General features: G+C 37.1%; 1 protein-coding gene across 2 annotated transcripts; it reads left to right on the top strand.

Moving 5' to 3' along the window:
* The first annotated feature begins 866 nt into the window (after nt 1-866).
* Nucleotides 867-19,569, top strand: LOC127432586 (scavenger receptor class B member 1-like). 2 transcript variants are annotated; one of them, XM_051683864.1, is made up of 13 exons: nt 867-1,194; nt 3,004-3,164; nt 5,000-5,141; nt 5,426-5,629; nt 5,753-5,848; nt 6,830-6,945; nt 7,067-7,233; nt 8,466-8,584; nt 13,240-13,313; nt 13,471-13,522; nt 13,870-14,016; nt 16,862-16,937; nt 18,405-19,569. In XM_051683864.1, the coding sequence occupies exons 1-13, from the start codon at nt 1,075-1,077 to the stop codon at nt 18,413-18,415; spliced, it is 1,485 nt and encodes a 494-aa protein (XP_051539824.1). In that variant the 5' UTR covers nt 867-1,074; the 3' UTR covers nt 18,416-19,569. The 2 variants fall into 2 exon arrangements, with proteins under 2 accessions (XP_051539824.1, XP_051539823.1); XM_051683863.1 differs by lacking the exon at nt 16,862-16,937.
* Nucleotides 19,570-20,970: the final 1,401 nt, after the last annotated feature.

Below are 20,970 nucleotides of genomic sequence, written 5' to 3'. Positions count from 1 at the left end.
AGCTTTAAAATGACTCATGTATTATAATCTTACAGTTTATATATATATAAAATTTAAGGGTGCAGTCTACAGGTCTCCCCCTGCTGCTCAGAATCCTATAGGAAACACTGCACTCTTATTTATTTTTAAATTGGTGTTCCCTGTACAGCTTTAGAAATATCTCTCCAATTAGTAGTACTTAATTTTCAATGTCTAATTAATCGATATTAATCAAATCGAATCGAGATCTTGTGAATCGAAATTGCATCAAATCGGGGTATCTGTGCCGATACCCAGCCCTAAGGTTACCCTATGTGACTCTACCCTCCCTAGCAACCGGGCCAATCTGGTTGCTTAGGAGACCTGGCTGGAGTCCCTCAGCACGCCCTGGATTCGAACTCGCGACTCCAGGGGTGGTAGTCTGCGTCTTTGCTCGCTGAAACCCAGGTCCCCAATTTTAACCCATTTTTAAGATTTACGCATTTCAATTTGGTAACAAAATTCCATCAAATTAAGGAAATTAAATTAATAAAATTTGTTTTTTTGTTTTTTGTTTCATAAAGGTTACTCAGTTCAATCTGATGGAATTTTGGCGTGAAATGCATAAATCTTAAAATCATTTTTTTAATGCATTTTTATCATCTCGGACAGCCTTACTTTCTAATAACCCATAAAAGTAGGTGCATATCATATGCTCAAAATAAACCATGTGTTATGTATGTATATATGACTAAATGTGACTGGCTATTTTTTGTGTATTATCTTTCATTGTCCATATTTTTCAGATTGTCTATAATTCTTATTTATGGGAGGAGACATAACTACATTCCCCAGCAGTCCTTGGCTTATAGGTGGAGCTATAAATAACGCAAACATTGCAATTAATCGGCAAGCGCGCTATAAAAAGTGCTCGTTCAGAAAGCTGGACTTTAACTGTCATAAAGTCTAGAGAGCATTAATAACTCAATGGCGAGTGTTTTATAGTTTTATTTAGTATGCTAATAGTTTGTTCACCTGCTGAACACTCAGTTGTTTATACGAACTCTTTAACTTTATGCTACCATTTGCTCTTAGAGTTAGTTGTTTGAAATAAGGATGGCTGTGCCTAAATCTAAATTAGCGATAGGGCTTTTAGTTCTGGGAAGCTTGGGAGTGCTGTTCGGGACTGTCCTGGTGTTTGTCGGACCTATTATAATAGACGATCAAATAGTCAAGGTAAGTTTATCCGACAGGTGCATGAGATCTCATTCATGTGATTAATCTCATTAATCACAATTGAAATATTTAAATTAGTTGAAGTTACAAACATTCGGGGTTTTAGTGTCCGTGCTTGAAAAGCATTCAAATGAACCCCATCTCAATTGAGTGACTTTGTGCCCTAAATAGGAATTATGTTTAATTAGTTAACCATATAGTATACAAACAATACCAGACTGCATGCCTCACAAAGAGACAAACTTGTTGTTTAAATGAGTCTTGTCAAACATAAGCGTAATCGGTAACAGTGTCACTCCGATTGACACGCGCCTTTGTTTGTTTCATTCCTTTGAAAGAAATACAGTTTTAGTTATTTAGTTTAATACTCTTTTTGCTTAAATTTGCCACAACGGGTTCAGTTTCACCTTTGCCTTTTTAACTATATTCCAAAACATACTATATATAAATATAATGTACATCTTCCACCGATCAGCCACAACATTAAAACCACCTGCCTAATATCGTGTAGGTCCCCCTCGTGCCGCCAAAACAGCTCTGATCCGTTTAGACATTGATTCCACAAGACCTCTGAAGGTGTCCTGTGGTATCTGGCACCAAGACCTTAGCAGTCAATCCATTATGTCTTGTAAGTTGCAAGGTGGGGCCTCCATGGATCGGACTTGTTGTTGCATTGATGCTCAATCTGATTGAGATCTGGGGAATTTGGAGGCCAAATCAAAACCTTGAACTCTTCGTCATGTTCCGCAAACCATTTCTGAACAATTTCTGCAGTGTGGCAGGGCGCATTATCCTGCTGAAAGAGGCCACTGCCATCAGGGAATACCGTTGCCATGAAGGGGTGTACATAGTCTGCAACAATCTTTAGGTTGGTGGTATGTGTCAGAGACATCCACATGAATGCCAGGACCCAAGGTTTCCCAGAAGAACATTGCCCAGAGCATCACACTGCCTCCGCCGGCCTGCCTGCCTTCCCACGATGCATCCTGCTGCATCTCTTCCCCAGGTAAACGAAGCACACGCACCCAGCCGTCCACATGATCTAAATGAAAACGTGATCCATCAGACCAGGACATCATCTTCCATTGCTCCATGGTCCAGTTCTGACGCTCTCATACCCATCGTAGGTGCTTTCGGTGGTGGATAGAGGTCAGCATGGGCACTCTGACCGGTCTGCGCAGCCCCATATGCAGCAAGCTGCGACGCACTGGGTGTTCTGACACCTTTCTATCATGGCCAGCATTACGTTTTTCAGCAGTTTGTGCTACAGTAGCTCTTCTGTGGGATCGGACCAGATGGGCTAGCCTTCGCTCCCCACGTGCATCAATGAGACTTAGGCGCCCATGACCCTGTCGCCAGTTCACCAGTTGTCCTTCCTTGGACCACTTTTGGTAGGTACTAACCACTGCTTACTGGGAACACCCCACAAGACCTGCCGTTTTGGAGATACTCTGATACAGCCGACTAGCCATCACAATTTGGCCCTTGTTAAAGTCGCTCAGATCCTTACGCTTGCCCATTTTTCCTGCTTCCAACACATGAAATTCAAGGACTGACTGTTCACTTGCTGCCTAATATATCCCATCCCTTGAGACGTGTCATTGTAACGAGATAATAAAAGTTATTCACTTCACCCGTCAGTGGTTTTAATGTTGTGTCTGATCACTGTATTTTTATTTATTTTTAGTAAATGCGATTTCAGGTATATAGCTTTTGTATTTTCACCCAAGATTCAGTTGTACCTCTTACCTCTTTCACTATGTTCCACAATATTTTATATCATATAGCCTACTTAAAATATCTTCACAGAATGTCAAGATTAATCCGAAGAACGACCTCTCCTACTCTATGTGGAAGGACATCCCGGTCCCCTTTTTCATGTCTGTATATTTCTATCATGTTGTCAACCCTGAAGAAATCCTAAACGGAGAGAAGCCCATGGTTGAACAGAGAGGGCCGTATGTTTACAGGTAAGGATTGCATTCACCAAGGTTTCTTCCTCATCCGACCTAACTTTCTTAGGGAAATTTTCATGGGCAGAGCATTAAAACAATATACTGTATAGTAAAAAACCACAATGTAAATTATTCGATTGAACATAACACATCTTTGATGTACTGAAGTCCAAGCAGGACCCCCATAATGTCTAGAATCCCCCCACTTAGGATATTAAGAGTCATTGTGGGCCTCTTTGTCTCCCAGGTGGAATGTTTTGTAGAGATAACTTTGCATTATGTACCTGAGTAGAGTTTCTGTCTGCACTAGTCAGTTTATTTCTAAACGGCATTCCTCCTGCGTCTATAACTTGTCCAGACATTGTGTAAGACATGCGAACTCCAGAGGTCTGATCATCAGAAAAGATTTCTCCTATTCATTCTTTCCTGTGCTGTAGATGTATCGGGGGTCTTGAACTGGGTCATTTTGGGGGACACTTCAAAGGGACTAAAAGATTTACATTTAGTCATTGATGATATAGAAGTTCTTTAACAACCATATAACATTATAGTCAAGTTGCACGACTATAAGATATTGCATCCAAATTTAATTTGCACGGTGCAGAAATTAAACTTGATTTTAATTAGAAAATTGAGCATTCACATCTTTTCTTCCCTGTATATTCTTTTACTTCTAAACTGAATGCATCCCATTTATCAATGCACAGGAACTGCTTGATTCCACCCTAGAGCAATGCATACTAGGCCATTTCACTGAGTAAAAACAGACACCATGCTGGAAAAGAATGAAAAACAAGGAAGGTCCATACATCTGCTCAAACTAACTCTTCTGAACTTTTATTGTAATTCAGAAAATGTTTCCTTGCCAGTTCGATTCATGGTTAAGTTAATGCGTTTCCTTTTTTTTTTTTTATATATAAGGTTTTAGTCTAAAATCCATTTCCAAGCATAACCTTGCTTCACACTTTTGATGTAAAGGAACGTTACAGGTTCAGAGCTCAGTAAGAACCATTTGTGGCACAATGTTGATTACCACAAAATTAATTTGACTCGTCTGTCTTTTATATATAAAAAAAGCAATAAATGTGGTTGCAGTAAGGCACTTCTGATTGAAGTGAATGGGGCCAATCCTTAAATGCTAAAATGCACACCCAATTTCAAATAATGGACACCATATGTGAACATTATTTGTTAACATGATTTTAGTGTAATAAAATTGCTTGCCTTATCTGTGTAAAGTTAGATGCAATATTACAACTTTGTTATGACGACATTGTACAGGTAAACCCTGTACAATGTCGTCAACAAAGTTGTAATATTGCATCTAACTTTACACAGATAAGTGAGTGCCTGGCTTCATTCCACTAAATTCATGTTAACACGGATAATGATTACATCTTTTATATATATATATTTATTTATTTATTTATTTATTTAAATGGTGTGTATTTTAATGTTTATGGACTGGCCCCATTCACTTCCATTGTAAGTGCCTCACTGTCACTGCGATTTTGCTTATTATAAATAAACACAGGAAACGGTCAAAGTTATTTTTGGTGGTAATCAACATTGTGCCGTAAATGCTGTCGATTGAGGTGAACTTGTATTGAACCTGGGACATTCCTTGAAGGGTTAAATAATAAAAAATAAATGACAAGCTGCTTGCCTTTTTAAACCAATCATGTGCTTGCAACTGTGTGTTAGTAAGACGTTGTGTGACTTTCTAATGGTGATCTAGAACCTCAAAGTTGTTCCTCAAAAGTTGAATTTTGCAGTGTTAGGACAATATTACTGCATAAAGGTTACTCCGCTGACTACCTCACTTTTGTCATGAATCGTGTCTGTTTCAGTGAAAACCGCTGGAAGGACAATATCACATTCCACGACAACAACACAGTGTCATATCAAGAGTATCGGCAATATTTCTTTGAGGAGAGCATGTCTGTGGGTGACGAATCCGATGTGGTCACTATTCCAAACATGCTAGTACTGGTAAGAAGATATCAAATTTAGGCAATCATTTACAGTTACATTTATGCATTTGCCGAACACTAGTATCAAAAGTGAAAAGGGCAGTTCTGGTCTTGCTGATTTTTCAGCATCTCGTGCCATGAGCGCGGCGTGTCCAGTTAAAAGAACTTTTTAGCTTTTAAAAACCATCTTGAGGGACCTGCATTCCTCGAAAGACCTGTGCTGCGCCAAGCCAACCTTTATTTAACATGGCCCCTTACAGTGCATTCGAGCTATACATTTTATTAATACATTCATGGTTTCAGGGTGCAGCAGTCATGATGGAGGATAAGCCATATCCTATACGAGTATTGGTCAGCACCACCTTCAAGACCTTTAATGAGGGTCCTTTCTTGACTAAACCAGTGGGAGAACTCATGTGGGGCTACGAGAGCAAATTGGTGGACTTCCTGAACAAATATCTCCCTGGAATGTTGCCGTCCAGTGGGAAATTTGGCCTGTTTGCTGAAGTAGGTGTTATTTTGTAGTTTTCTGTCCATTTGAGTCTTGTTAGTTAAATGAAGAATTCATAGTTCTTGGGTTCATAATGCTTTGACATGATTTTTTTCTGCCTGTATCCTCTGCAAATATAGTTTAACAACTCCAATTCTGGACAATTCACTGTCTTCACTGGCCAAGATGACATCAGGAAAGTTCATATGGTGGATTACTGGAATGGCCTGAAAAACGTAAGCCAAGATGCCTTGATAATATCATACAGGATGGGGATTGATATTTTAATGTCTATAAAATGTCTCTACGACAGATAACGGAGAAATGCTCAAATGCTCTCTGACTGTGAATCATCGAGCCTAAACTCATGGAAAGAGTTTTTTACTGTGGCAACATTTTTGCAAAGAACCGGAGCCACGTGATTTCATTTTGCATCGCAAGTGCAACGCTCTACTTGAGCTACTGCAGATTCTGATTGCATTTGAACAAGCTTGTAAATGTTGTTGGTTATGTAATGCATATGTTAAAATGCTAGCCTTACAAGTCATGTGCTATAGTAAAAGTGTTTAGTTGTCAGAAGATAGTACTGTGTGAGGAACAGGGTGACAAGTGTTTATGAACCAATGATCTGCCCTTTTACTCACGATTTGTGTGGTAAGAAATAAAACTTGTTATTTTAGCGGCTCTAGTGTTCATTTCACCAGTTAGAACAAGCCACTTAAATTATTTAGCAAAAATGTAGGTATAGGACCGTTTTTCAATGAGACCAGGTAGGAATCATCTTTGGCTGACATGTCTTTTGGAGGGTGGGGTTTTGGAGAGAGGGTGTGAGGTTGAAGTTGGCAAAATGGCGGAAACCAGAAATACATAAAATCGCTTTTAGCACATTTAAAGTCAGCATGAAATCAAAATTGATGCTGTTCGTTTTCTTAATACACTATTGGACTTAATGTAAACAATTCTTTGGAGCTCATTACTCCCAAAAGTTCATCGACCTGCTCCGTCTCTGAAACAATTTTGCTTTTCAGACGACGTCACCAATCCCTCCTACCACGTCACAGAGACCAATTTTCATGATCCAGTCAATTCTTGATGGACAAAATTTAGTTCCGTTCTACATTTTGTTAAAACTTAGAAATATGTCATATTACGGAACAAGCAAATGCTGTTTCATGTTGACTTTAATTTTTAATTTTTTTTATTTTTTTATTGTGCAGTTGAGTTACTGGAACTCTGACCAGTGTAACATGATCAATGGTACAGCGGGCCAAATGTGGCCTCCGTTCATGACAACGGAGTCCACGCTTCCCTTCTACAGCCCTGATGCCTGCAGGTATGCCACTAAAATCACCCAGACTTACGCCCCTTAAAAATACAACGTTTTAATGACTGTATGTAGTTACGAGTTTGTCATGTATACCTTTTTTGTAAATATTTTTGGTGGCAATTTTCAGGTCCATGGAGTTGGTGTACCAAAGGTCAGGTGTATCGCGTGGGATTCCTGTATACCGTTACGTGGCCCCAAAGACTCTCTTTGCCAACGGCAAAGATTATCCCCCCAATGAGGGCTTTTGTCCATGCAGACAGTCAGGCCTTCTCAACGTCAGCACCTGCAGACACAGTGAGTCCCTCTTAGAGAACACTCACATCTTGTATTTATACATGACTTCATGCTACCGTCTGCAGTGAAATGTTATAAGATTTTGTCATAATCTGTGATGCAGTGAGATCCAGCAGATGGAAATGACTTCAATAAATCAGACTTCAATAGAAGAAATAACAACTTCAATTTGTAAAAATTAATGAATGAATAAAAATGAAATAATGAATACTGAGAATAAATGCGATAATACAGAAAATAAATGTTTGACTATAAATGAGTAGATATGTCTTAAGGATATATCCAAGGACTAAGTCCTGGAATAAACCTAACAACACAAAGTCTAGTCTTTGTCTAATGAACTAAGTAAATGGAAAAAGTTAAAGTACAGAATGAGTCTAGATGAGGCCTCAAAGTTGGAGATCAGATGCGAAGAGCTAGAGAGCTGAGGTGTTAGTCTGACACCCAAAAATTCGTTAAGGTCTTTATGCCATCTTTAGACTGTGCCAGAAAACACTTACGTTTTGGGCACAGAGTTCTGCATTAGGTTAAGTTGTAATTCAAGGTGTCCGGTCATTGTTATGACCTATTGAAGTGCCAAAACTGTGGTTGAGTGGAAGGAATAGACTGCAGAAATGGCTCATATCTTTGCCAAGTACTCATACATTTCCTGATCTCGGCAAGTTACGAACACGGGTGTCTTGGATACATCCTGTGTTCGAAGACCACGTCTGTACATTACTTGGAGTAATAACAACTATAAACTAGGCTCTGAAGCCTCATAAGGTCATGAAGTAACAAACCCATATACAAGAGCAGAGAAAGAGAATGAGGTAATTTTCTAACATATAGGTTGGGCATATAAGGAATACATCAAGCATTAGTACAGTGATAATAGTACAATGAGTACATAAATGTGAATATATATGATTGCATAACTCTGATTTGTAATTGATTTCAAGCATAATATCAATAAGCAAAAATACTGAAAAGACTCTAGCCACATGCATCAATCTGGAATTATAACTGAGTTCATGAGTATGCAGACTCTGCAGCTATTTTGTGTTCAGATTAGGTTTAAAGTCAAGCTGAGTGGAAAAATTATTTCTAAAGGCTATTTAAAAATATATATATTTTTCCCCGTCTTCATTTTTCATTGTTTCTTTACTCTTTCATTACTTTTTCTTTCTTTCCCTGTTCTCTTTTTCATTGTTTCTTTACTTTTTTTCATTTGTTTTCTTCTCTTCTCTTAGATTCCCCTGTGTTCATCTCCCATCCTCATTTCTACAATGCTGATCCAGTTCTTTTGGACACTGTGAATGGACTGAGCCCTAATGAGGAGGAACATGGGCTTTTCATTGATGTCCACCCGGTAAGAGAACCAGACACACAACACAACTCATGTATTCGTGCGTATGCCATTTTAAATTAAGGATGAATATACAGTTGTGCTCAAAAGCTTGCATACCCTTGGAGAATTGGTAATATATGTACTCAAGAAAACATGAGTAAGCAGGCAAAATACACTTATTTCTTATGGGATTCATGTTCTACTGTAGGTTATAACAGAATGGCACAATCATAAAACAAAACATGGCAACTAAGAGAAAAATGAAATGACCCCTGTTCAAAAGTCTGCATTCCCTTAGTTCTTAATACTGTGTATTGCCCCCTTTAGCATCAATGACAGCGTGCGGTCTTTTGTAATAGTTGTCTATGAGGCCCCAAATTCTTGCAGGTGGTATAGCTGCCCATTCGTCTTGGCAGAATGCCTCCAGGTCATGCAAAGTCTTTGGTCGTCTTGCATGAACCGCATGTTTGAGATCTCCCCAGAGTGGCTCGATGATATTATGGTCAGGAGACTGTGATGGCCACTCCAGAACCTTCATCTTTTTCTGCTGTAACCACTGGAGGGTCAACTTGGCCTTGTGCTTAGGGTCATTGTCGTGCTGGAAAGTCCAAGAGGGTTCCATGTGCAGCTTTTGTGCAGAAGAATGCAAATTTTCTTATAACATGCTGCATTCATCTTGCCATCAATTTTCACAAGATTCCCTGTGTCTTTAGAGCTCACATACCCCCAAAACATCAGTGAGCCACCACCATGCTTCACAGTGGGGATGGTATTCTTTTCATTATAGGCCTTGTTGACCCTTCTCCAAACATAGCGCTTATGGTTGTGACCATAAAGCTCTATTTTGGTCTCGTCACTCCAAAGGCATGTCAAGGTGTTGTCGGGCATATTGTAACCGGGCTTATTTCTGGCATTGGTGCAGTAAAGGCTTCTTTCTGGCAACTCGACCATGCAGCTCATTTTTGTTCAAGTATCGTCATATTGTGCTCCTTGAAACAACCACACCGTCTTTTTCCAGAGCAGCCTGTATTTCTCCTGAGGTTACCTGTGGGTTTTTCTTTGTATCCCAAACAATTCTTCTGGCAGTTGTGGCTGAAATCTTTCTTGGTCTACCTGACCTTGGCTTGGTATCAAGAGATCCCCGAATTTTCCACTTCTTAATAAGTGATTGAACAGTACTGACTGGCATTTTCAAGGCTTTGGATATCTTTTTATATCCTTTTCCATCTTTATAAAGTTAAATTACCTTGTTATGCAGGTCTTTTGACAGTTCTTTTCTGCTCCCCATGGCTCAGTATCTAGCCTGCTCAGTGCATCCACGTGAGAGCTAACAAACTCATTGACTGTTTATACACAGACACTAATTGCAATTTAAAAAGCCACAGGTGTGGGAAATTAACCTTTTAATTGCCATTTAAACCTGTGTGTGTCACCTTGTGTGTCTGTAACAAGGCCAAACATTCAAGGGTATGTAAACTTTTGACCAGGGCCATTTGGGTGATTTCTGTTATCATTATGATTTAAAAAGGAGCCAAACAACTATGTGATAATAAATGGCTTCATATGATCACTATCCTTAAGACTTTTTTTTTTTTTTTTGCATGATCAGTCATATTTTCAAAATAAATGCCAAAATTTCACAATTTCTGCCAGGGTATGCAAACTTGAGCACAACTGTATATATAATTAGTATATTGCTTCTGGAAAGTGCTATACTCCATCTTAAACTATTTAAAAAGCATTTTTGTTTTTCATTCTTGAAGAATTATGCATGCAGCTCTCATATAAAGGAAGACTATTTAGAATATAGTGTGTGTGGAAAAATATATAAATAAATATATATAAAATATACACCACACACACATACATATGTGTGTGTGTGTATATGAATTAATTTGTAACACTGCAGGACCATTTAAAATGAAATAGTAAAGACAAAAAGGCGATTTTTAAAATAAAGTCCATGGTAGTGGCATCTACTCTATATCAGAATTCAAAATTTAATATAGCAACATTTTGAGAGGAAAGAAAACATGACCTCCCGATGCAATGTTGCTTCCATAGTCTAGAGATGGAGCAAGTTTGAATCTTTATCTCAAGGACATTGATTATCGATTGTTATGACTCAGAAAACCTCTCAAATTGTCCATAAAAGTTAGGCCTTATCCTTTATCTAAATTGGTTGCATAAACATATTATTCTGTTTTCCTTTAAAAGATTTACCGGCAGAGTTTGCTCGCTGTTTTCTGTATTTCAGGTCAACGTTTTGTGTAATTGTCAAATTATCACTGTTTAAACCCTTTGTCACTGGTTTGATAATGAGATTGCTTTCATCATAACAGCCCTCATAAATCCATTATGACATCTGATAAGCTAATTGGAAATGATGGTCATCACGACCTTTATGATATTTATATAGGTCTCTGCAACTTAATGACCCATCATAAACAATTTTTTTTTTTTTTTTTTTTTTTTTTTTTTGGCGTGTCATCTTTCTACAGTGTCAAAGACTGACTAAAGGTTTTGATTACATGCACCATTTGGATTAGGTGGGCATCTGTTTGAACCTTGAAGTGAAATGAAGGTTTTCAATTCTTTCTGACCGTTGGTGTGGTTCACATATATTGGGGATTAAACATAGCTGGAAATCTGACATTTGTGTGTGGGTTTTTTTTTTAAGTTAGTTTTGAGTAGCTCATTAGTGAGGTAGAAATGTATTTATTTATTTTTTTAAATATCTTGAGGCTATTCACACTGAATGCTTATTTGCAAGACAGAAGTCTTTGACCGTTGTGTGCTGCATTTTTCTCATGCTGTCAAGTTTAAAAAAACGTCCCTTTGGCCATTTGCGTTTTGAAAAAAACACTATGCTTGCAGCGGGAAGCTCAAACTGCATTGTAAAAAAATCGTCCAACATTTAAAAATTCTTCTTAGGGCCCCTTTGCATTCTGTTCCAATCTGTTGCGCTCCAATAAGCTGTTTTTTAACCCAAGAGCACATCTTATGTAAACACCCTTGTCGACTAGTCAAGCAACCCACCGACTGGTTGATTTTTGTAAATATTTCTGTGCTGTTGCTCATTCTTTGTGGTAACTTGTCTGATGTTAGACTTGAAACTCTGCATCAGGGGGCCTTTGCCCACACTGGCAGTAAGATAAGCGAAAATCCACTTTATGGCTTCTGATTAGTCGAGATATGGACACCGCTAAATTTAACAGCATTGCACAATCCTGACACAGTTCTTGGCTGGCTACCAGTTCCGTTGCCATATTTCTCAGTTATCTCGATTATTAAATATCTACATCAGGATGTTCTTCCTCCGTCTGTTTTTACGCTTGAGTTTGTCACCAGTGTATAAGACAATCAGATGGGTTTTCTCAGAAAGGAAAGAGTAGAGCAAAGAAAATGTGAAACTGCAGCGGGACAAACCCAGAGCACCCTCGGCTAGGAACAAACATCTAGAATGAATTTGCATGACATCTAATTTGCTCCAGGGTCTGTCATAGTACCAGTCCGGAATCCATTACTAAGTTGCCCCAAAAATATCTTGGTTCAATTTTTTTTTTTTTTTTCTTCTATATTAGTATGTGTGCTCCCCGGGAATCAAACCCATGACTTAAACATGTAGGGAACAACTAAATCTTTAGTCTGTAGTCTCATTAAGTCTCAATCGTCAGGCGTATATCTTATATTCATACTTTTGTTTTTAGTTTTTCAATAGGACACGCACTGTATTTTGCTAATAATTGTACAGAGAACCATTTGGCAAGACCTTCTAAAGTATGTCATGCACTCAAAAATGCATAAAATAACACTTAATTTCGGTACTGTTTCTTCCTGTAAATTTTATGTTTATATAAGCAATTACATTAATTCTGTTAAAACGTGTTATTTGAGCAATAAAGTTGTTTATATTGTCATTTACAGTCGTTTTAGGCAACGAAGATGTAAAATTGGCTATAACTTTACACAGGAAAGGTTAATAAGTGATTTTATCATACTAAAATCATGTTAACACGCATATTGTCTTGTGGCTAAACCTTTGAAAAAGTGAGTATTTTAACGTTCAAAAATATTCCCCATTCACTTCCATTGTAAGTGCCTCAATGTAACCCAGATTTTTATATATATATATATATATATATATATATATATATATATTTTTTTTTTTTTTAAATTGTGGTAATCAATATTATGCCACAAATGCTGTCAATTGAGCTTTACTTTTATTGAACACGGAATATCTTGGTTCACTCTGACCCCAGCTTAGCTGGGATATGTGGAAAAAGAATTTCACTGTATATGTGCAAATGTATAATGTGTGAAATAAATAAAATTTAAATTAATATTCCTTTTTTAAATGGATGGAATTCAATAAAATCAAGTTGTGACCATATTCTAGAATTGTGTTGCTTTAGTTCATTTTAATTAAGTAAATTGAACAAACAATTTTTTTGTGTGTGGAATTCAGTCCATATAGGGAATGAATAGAGTTAGGTCTATATAGGGAAAGAATCACAACAAAAGTTTTCAATTCAGATCTAAAGTACATATTTTAGTGCAGATTAAGTAACATCTTTTGAATCTCTTAAAACTGTACCATGTAAAGACACATTCTGTTTTGTAGCACACGGCCACCAGTAAAACATGTTTTCACTGAAGGCTTTGAATTGCAGGAGACTGGAGTGCCGATTAACGTGTCCATTCGACTGCAGCTCAACCTGCTCATGAAGAATGTATCCGGCATCTCGTAAGTACAGCATGTATACACTAGATCTGTAATCACAAAGATCTGCATGATCTAATGGGTGTTAACCTCTTTCTGAAAGATCTTCTGTTTTTTGTTGACTGCAGTACTGTGTCTCTGGCTGACTCATTTTCATATGATGTTGTTTGCTCTGTTTTAGAGAGACCGGAAAGATAACAGAGGTGGTGATGCCCATGATCTGGTTTGAAGAGGTACGACTGAATTACTGCATAAAACTGCACAAAATTATGTCACCGTGATCAAGCAATCAACTTAATTATGACAACTATGAGATTGTTTAAAACATTTGTGGTTGAAAAATACTATTGTATTCACATGGTAAAGAAATCATGGTATTTTCATTGCACAAATAAAAACATGGTAGTAACAGGGTGCATTTTGATATGTACTTTTTTTTTTTTTTGGTTGGTGATAAAATGGCTTTAAAATCACACACTAAATGATAGGCACGTTTCCATTAGTCATTAAGGGGTAAATTTGGTTGCACAACTCCAATTCAGTGGTTGAAAATTGCCCAGTCATTTTTGTTTTTCCCTAGAGCGGATACATTGATGGTCCTGTCTTGAACACTTTCCGCACCAATCTGGTGGTGTTGCCCATGGTAATGGAGTACATGCAGTATATTTTCATTGGACTTGGGCTTGCAACCATTTTGGGAGCTGTGGTGTTATTCCTCAGTGACAAGGTATGTGGCCTACTGCTCCTTTATGCATGCCTAAAGTGTTATATAACAAGCCCCAAATATGTGCATGTGCGAGAGATATATTGAGAGGATGTGGTTTGTTTTGCATGTTTTGCAAATGGGGTTTGATGTCTAATCATGTCTAAGAAGGTAAAAGTTCAGCATAAGCACCCAAAAGCTCTTTTAATGCTCCTGTATCACCCCACTGTAACACTGCATGAACTGTGTTTTTTTAAGAGATGTCTTAGATTGTTTAAAATAGCAACATTTGCATGGTTTGTTTTGCAGAGGGCCAAAGACAAATCATTTGCTCTTGATCAAGGGGTCAGCACCAACATTTTGTATATACAGGTGCTGGTCATATAATTAGAATATCATCAAAAAGTTGATTTATTTCACTAATTCCATTCAAAAAGTGAAACTTGTATATTATATTCATTCATTGCTCACAGACTGATATATTTCAAATGTTTTTTCTTTTAATTTTGATGATTATAACTGACAACTAAGGAAAATCCCAAATTCAGTATCTCAGAAAATTAGAATATTACTTAAGACCAATACAAAGAAAGGATTTTTAGAAATCTTGGCCAACTGAAAAGTATGAACATGAAAAGTATGAGCACGTACAGCACTCAATACTTAGTTGGGGCTCCTTTTGCCTGAATTACTGCAGCAATGCGGCGTGGCATGGAGTCGATCAGTCTGTGGCACTGCTCAGGTGTTATGAGAGCCCAGGTTGCTCTGATAGTGGCCTACAGCTCTTCTGCATTGTTGGGTCTGGCATATCGCATCTTCCTCTTCACAATACCCCATAGATTTTCTATGGGGTTAAGGTCAGGCGAGTTTGCTGGCCAATTAAGAACAGGGATACCATGGTCCTTAAACCAGATACTGGTTGCTTTGGCACTGTGTGCAGGTGCCTAGACCTGTTGGAAAATGAAATCTGCATCTCCATAAAGTTGGTCAGCAGCAGGAAGCATGAAGTGCTCTAAAACTTCCTGGTATACGGCTGCGTTGACCTTGGACCTCAGAAAACACAGTGGACCAACACCAGCAGATGACATGGCACCCCAAACCATCACTGACTGTGGAAACTTTACACTGGACCTCAAGCAACGTGGATTGTGTGCCTCACCTCTCTTCCTCCAGACTATGGGACCCTGATTTCCAAAGGAAATGCAAAATTTACTTTCATCAGAGAACATAACTTTGGACCACTCAGCAGCAGTCCAGTCCTTTTTGTCTTTAGCCCAGGCGAGACGCTTCAGACGCTGTCTGTTGTTCCCATGTCTTGCATACGTCTGTGCGTAGTGGTTCTTGAAGCACTGACTCCAGCTGCAGTCCACTCTTTGTGAATCTCCCCCACATTTTTGAATGGGTTTTGTTTCACAATCCTCTCCAGGGTGCGGTTATCCCTATTGCTTGTACACTTTTTTCTACCACATCTTTTCCTTCCCTTCGCCTCTCTATTAATGTGCTTGGACACAGAGCTCTGTGAACAGCCAGCCTCTTTTGCAATGACCTTTTGTGTCTTGCCCTCCTTGTGCAACGTGTCAATGGTCGTCTTTTGGACAACTGTCAAGTCAGCAGTCTTCCCCATGATTGTGTAGCGTACAGAACTAGACTGAGAGACCATTTAAAGGCCTTTGCAGGTGTTTTGAGTTAATTAGCTGATTAGAGTGTGGCACAAGGTGTCTTCAATATTGAACCTTTTCACAATATTCTAATTTTCTGAGATACTGAATTTGGGATTTTCCTTAGTTGTCAGTTATAATCATCAAAATTAAAAGAAATAAACATTTGAAATATATCAGTCTGTGTGTAATGAATGAATATAATATACAAGTTTCACTTTTTGAATGGAATTAGTGAAATAAATCAACTTTTTGATGATATTCTAATTATATGACCAGCACCTGTATATATACTCACATTGAGGTTACAATGAGAAGTGATCAAAATCTGATTTTATTTTTTTTTTACACCTCATCTTCAAACGATCAAGATTTCTCTACTTGATTTAAGAATGTTATTTAAATAAGTAAAATCAAGGGAACTGTTCACCCCAAAATTAAAAATTTGTCATGATTTACACACCATGTCGTTCCAAACTTGTATGATTTTCTTTTTGTCTGTGGAACACACAAGATGTTTTGCAGAATGTTCACGCTGCTCTTTTCCATTCAATACCAAGTTTGAATATGTAAAAAATGCAATATTGAGAACTACAGCAAAGGGCAAGGATTTAAGTAAATAATATTGGTCTGTTCCTAATGCAAAGCTATTGTATGGCTTCACAAGCCTTGGAATATAGCACAGGTCATATGTAATATTTAAGTTGCTTTTTATGTCCTTGACAGGCCCCTAGTCTGTGTATGCTTTCATTAAATGAAATTTCATTGTATGAAATTTCTCCTTTTGTGTTCCACCAAAGAAAGGTTATATGGGTTTGGAATAACATGAGACAATTTTCATTTTGGGGTTAACTGTTCCTTAAAATATAATCTTACAGCTGAAAGTTCAGCAGTCAGAACAGAAAGATCCTAGACGAACAGATTTGAATCTCTTTTAGATCCATTTTATCATAAGAAAATACTGTATATAAATGAGCATAATCAAGTTTCAAAGCATGTAACCATGTTAACCATTGCACGATTATGTACGTTGCATGCTTCATTTCAATCAAAATTTTGTGCATGCATTGTACACACCACACCTCGAATACTAATTGCACACAAGCTACCAAACTAAAGGCCGGTCCACTTTGTAATCATCTGAAGGCCACTCACTCCAAATTAATGTCACTGCCCACTTGATGTTCAATAAGGTCTGGTTATTCTTTTAGGAAAGCATAAAAGATACAAAACTTGACCCGAGTACCAATAAGATGCAGGCTGAAAAGTATTTCACAAATGATACAGGTGGGTTTTCGGCTCAGACATACTTCCTTTTACTCTTCTGCTTGTGTTTGGAAGTTTCTTGAAGCACATCAAAGTTGCATGAACAAATGCCTCTAGTTACAAACTCTACACTCTACTCGCGAGCCACGTACATTCACTTCTCATTTCATCAGAACTTTGTTGGTGCACTTCACTAATGGAGGACACACTGAGCATGTTATCATTCATAAGCATGGGTAGAGTTTCTCTTTGGCAAAACAGTTGAATTCCTTTTTCAGTTGCTTTCAATAAATGCGTAGTTTTGCAAAACTCCATGAAAGTGGTCCCAGTTGCTGACGGACTTCTTTTAAAATCCTCTGCAGTTCGTAAATGGTTTGGCTTTCAAAAATATGGGGGGAAAAAAACTGGCTGATGGATAATATCATTGTTAATATAATATAATGGGACTTGCCACAGAGCAATATTTGTTGATTCAAAAAGTAAACACATCGAGACTTTGTCAGACACTTGTTGACTGATCAGTGCCAGAAATTCCCTTTTATATTAAGGGACAATATTTGTCCCCTGGATTTGATTTTTCAGTTGAATTACCTTTTTATAAGGGCTATTTATTTATTTTATTTATTTATTTTATTAACCAATTGAAGCATAAACAGTGTCTCATCTGTTTGTCAAATACTTCAATTTAATAAATACATTGAGAATTATTACCTCTTACCCTAAGAATCAAATCAACATTAATTCCTATTTTATGCCATATGTACTGTATAACTAGTAGGACTATAATGGAATATTAAGAACTAAATCAGATGTTACGGGGGGGGGGAACGGACGGACTGACCTGGAAGAATTTATTATGAGGGCATTTTCTGCTCCCACATTTTGAATTTCTGGGGGATTTTTGTGGCAGTTTTGCCCCGAGCCCCGCTAAATGTCTTGCGTGAGATTGATTGTTAGTGTAATTGTTCCTTTAATCAAGTAGACTAATATAAAATAAAGTAGACACTCTTGATGACATCTTTTGGTGATTTACTGCCTAATGGTCACCAAATAAGATGCCATGCTTAAAGACCGCTTGGTAGCAAATTGCCTTAACATTTCAGAAAAAAAAAATCTTCATTGTTGAATAACAGCATATCATATTTCCTATATTTTATGTATTTATTGGTTAAAGATTGATTACAATTATTAACCACAATAGCCAGTGAATGTAATATTTAGTCAACTGATGTTTTTCAATGACTGCTTGTTTTAATTTAGATGCCACCTAAAGTTGATGCTTTTACATTATTAGTATTACATGTTTTAAAGTGGTTTACTGCTTGTGTAATTTGTAACATCTTGCTTTTTTTTTTTTTTTTTTTTAAGAATGTTTTGTAATTTTGTTCCCTTTTTGTGTATCTTTGTTTCTTTTCATGGGTGCTCTTGGTGGTGGGTTTTTTTTTTTTTTTTTTTTTTGTATTAAAATGGTCTTCTCTTCATTGGCAGATAAAAAGTAAGATGGGTGGCCAGTGTTGCACAGATGTGGATCCAGTCAGCTCAACCAGTGAAAAGGCCTCATTGCTTCAGAACACCAAGAACTAAAGTGGACATCCACACTATGAAGCTTACTTTCATTATACACACAGTGCCTCACAGTCCCCTGGGTAATAAATAAAAATTGTTTTAAGTGTTTGGGGTGATGAATGAACTGGATGGTAACTAGTAGAGACTAGGTATCATTATGAAGGGGATTTAGTGTAAAATATAAATTTTTGAAGTGGTGATATCTGCACTGTGGTTGGGTCAAAAGTGCTACATGCTGTCAGTACTGGAATTTTTGTCCGCAAAAGTTACCAGATCTGTGTTCTGGTCAGATTATATTAAGGTCTCTTTTGTATATTTCAGCATTTCATTTTTACTGTCTGACACTTCACTTTTAATGGAATACAATATACTAGATGCTGTATTTGAAATGGTGCATTCACACAAATTAAACGCTGACGAAATTCTCCAGTGGATGGATTCAAATGGCTTGTCCATGATCCTGTAAATAAGGAAGTGCTGTGAAATAATGTGTCGTTGACTGAAATGTCCCTAGAAAGCAGAAAACATGCTGAGCCAACATGCTAATTTCTCTATATGAACTTACCGCTTTCAAGTGTGTTAACGTATTCTCTCTGTAAAGGCACTTATGTAATTAATGTGAAATTCTTTGTTTTGTGTCTTGATAATTGTTAAATGTAAAATATCTAGTTTGTGACTTTTTCAATAATTGCCTTCACTGTCAAACAAATTATATATAATTAAAAATGTTGATTTGATACCAAATTTGTATGATTTACCAAATCTCTCTCTCTAGATTTTAAATGTGTAATTTTATATAGATAAAGTTAAACTTGCATGACAACTTTTTAAATACCCTGGACACATATTTGAGTTAATATATACTGTTTCTATTTAACTTTGGGTACAAATCTAATAAACCGTACATGATTACGAGTCCATAATACATATAATTTCTCATTAAATAATGCAAATTAAGAAGGTCTATTAAAAAGCTATATCAATCAGATATGACATTGTTTTTTATTTATAATAACAAATTCAACATGGTGATAATGCATTAATTTGTTTATAAGAAAAAAATACAAAATATATATTGCAATGGACAGATGTGTAACCCTAAAATAAAAAGAAAACACTCTTGTTCTGAACTGAAAACAGAATTTTTTTGTTTTTCTTTCTTTGTGATGTCACAATTCACGCATCAGCGGGTTAAAGGGATATTACAAAATACTTTTTTTATTTTATTTTTTATATATTTTTTTACATACAGGATGGAAAGTGATATTGATGACGTAGAGGGAAAAAAAAACATTATTTAAAAGATTTTTTTTGTTTTAAATTATTAAATAAGTGAATTGAGTTAAAAAAAAATAAAAGATCAGAAATTATTCAAATAAATGTCCAGTCTTTTATTTGCGAAGGTAAGAGCACGAGACATAGCACAATACTTGTGGATCTCTTTATTACCACTAGATATCGGAAGTGAGCAACAGTGCGTGCAGCAGCTTTGGGTTTGTATCTCGATATCGACTTATAATATACTTGATATCTTCATATATGCTTAGTTTTTCATTGGCCATGTATTTACTAATTTGTTTAATTGTTAAAAAACAAAACAAGATTTGAAACATTCCATATGTGATATTTCCCAAGTATACTGAACAAATCTACAAGTCTTTACGTTTATGCGGGTGTGGTGACAGAAACGATATTCTAAACGGAGTTTTCACATTCAAGACATCTTTAAATCGAACCTTAAACGCTTTATCAATGTGTGTCATCGGGATTCTTTAAAGGTTCGAAACAGACACGTGTAAAAAGAGAAAAGGCGACACAGCTGTCTGTTTCACGGCAGTTTAATCGATGAATGTAGACGTGACCTTTTCCTCAGAGTTCCCGCGCTTCAATCACATGTCCTGAGAGGACACGTGTGTTGGTGGTCTCTTGGCCCTTATTCTGATGACGGTGTGGTGTCATGGCCACAGTGCTGATCTGAATGTAAAATATAGTGCTTTGGAAGGATAAAAGCAATAAACTATATCTCAAATATCTCAGCATTCTGTTGCTGGGGCCTGCTGCTTAGTGGGTGGTGTGGAGTTTTACACTCTTTGAATTTGATCTCAATATTCCCCGATTGGCTCTTACTTTGATGAAGCAATGAAGAAATAGGAGAGAACAACACTATATTGCAGCCAGAGACCCAGACAAGCTATGCAGCAGCACTCCAAGAGCTGTAAATATCTAAAGAGCTCCGTTGGGGAATGGCCACTCCATTGATTGTTCTATTTGTGGCAGCCAGTTGCATGTGTCCATCAAATGGAGATGTAAGTTAAATGGAAATACTATCATTATCTACTCACCCTCATGTCATTCCAGTCTTGTATGCTTTTATTTTTTTCTGTGAAGAATTTTGTCGAATGTTCACTCAGCTCTTTCCATACAACACCAGTTCATATAGCGACCACATCTTAAGGCACGGTCACATTTACTATCGGTGGAGGGGAAC

The sequence above is a fragment of the Myxocyprinus asiaticus genome, chromosome 42, assembly GCF_019703515.2.
Source record: "Myxocyprinus asiaticus isolate MX2 ecotype Aquarium Trade chromosome 42, UBuf_Myxa_2, whole genome shotgun sequence".
Classification (NCBI taxonomy): Eukaryota; Metazoa; Chordata; class Actinopteri; order Cypriniformes; family Catostomidae; genus Myxocyprinus; species Myxocyprinus asiaticus.
This window is presented reverse-complemented; position numbering and strand designations above follow the sequence as displayed.

Excerpts from the sequence above, each read along its gene's own strand:
- LOC127432586 (XM_051683863.1), top strand. The coding sequence starts at position 1,075 with ATGGCTGTGCCTAAATCTAAATTAGCGATAGGGCTTTTAGTTCTGGGA. Across the intron at positions 5,849-6,829 it reads ACTGGAATGGCCTGAAAAAC|TTGAGTTACTGGAACTCTGA; the intron begins GTAAGCCAAGAT and ends TTTATTGTGCAG. Across the intron at positions 8,585-13,239 it reads TTTTCATTGATGTCCACCCG|GAGACTGGAGTGCCGATTAA; the intron begins GTAAGAGAACCA and ends TTTGAATTGCAG.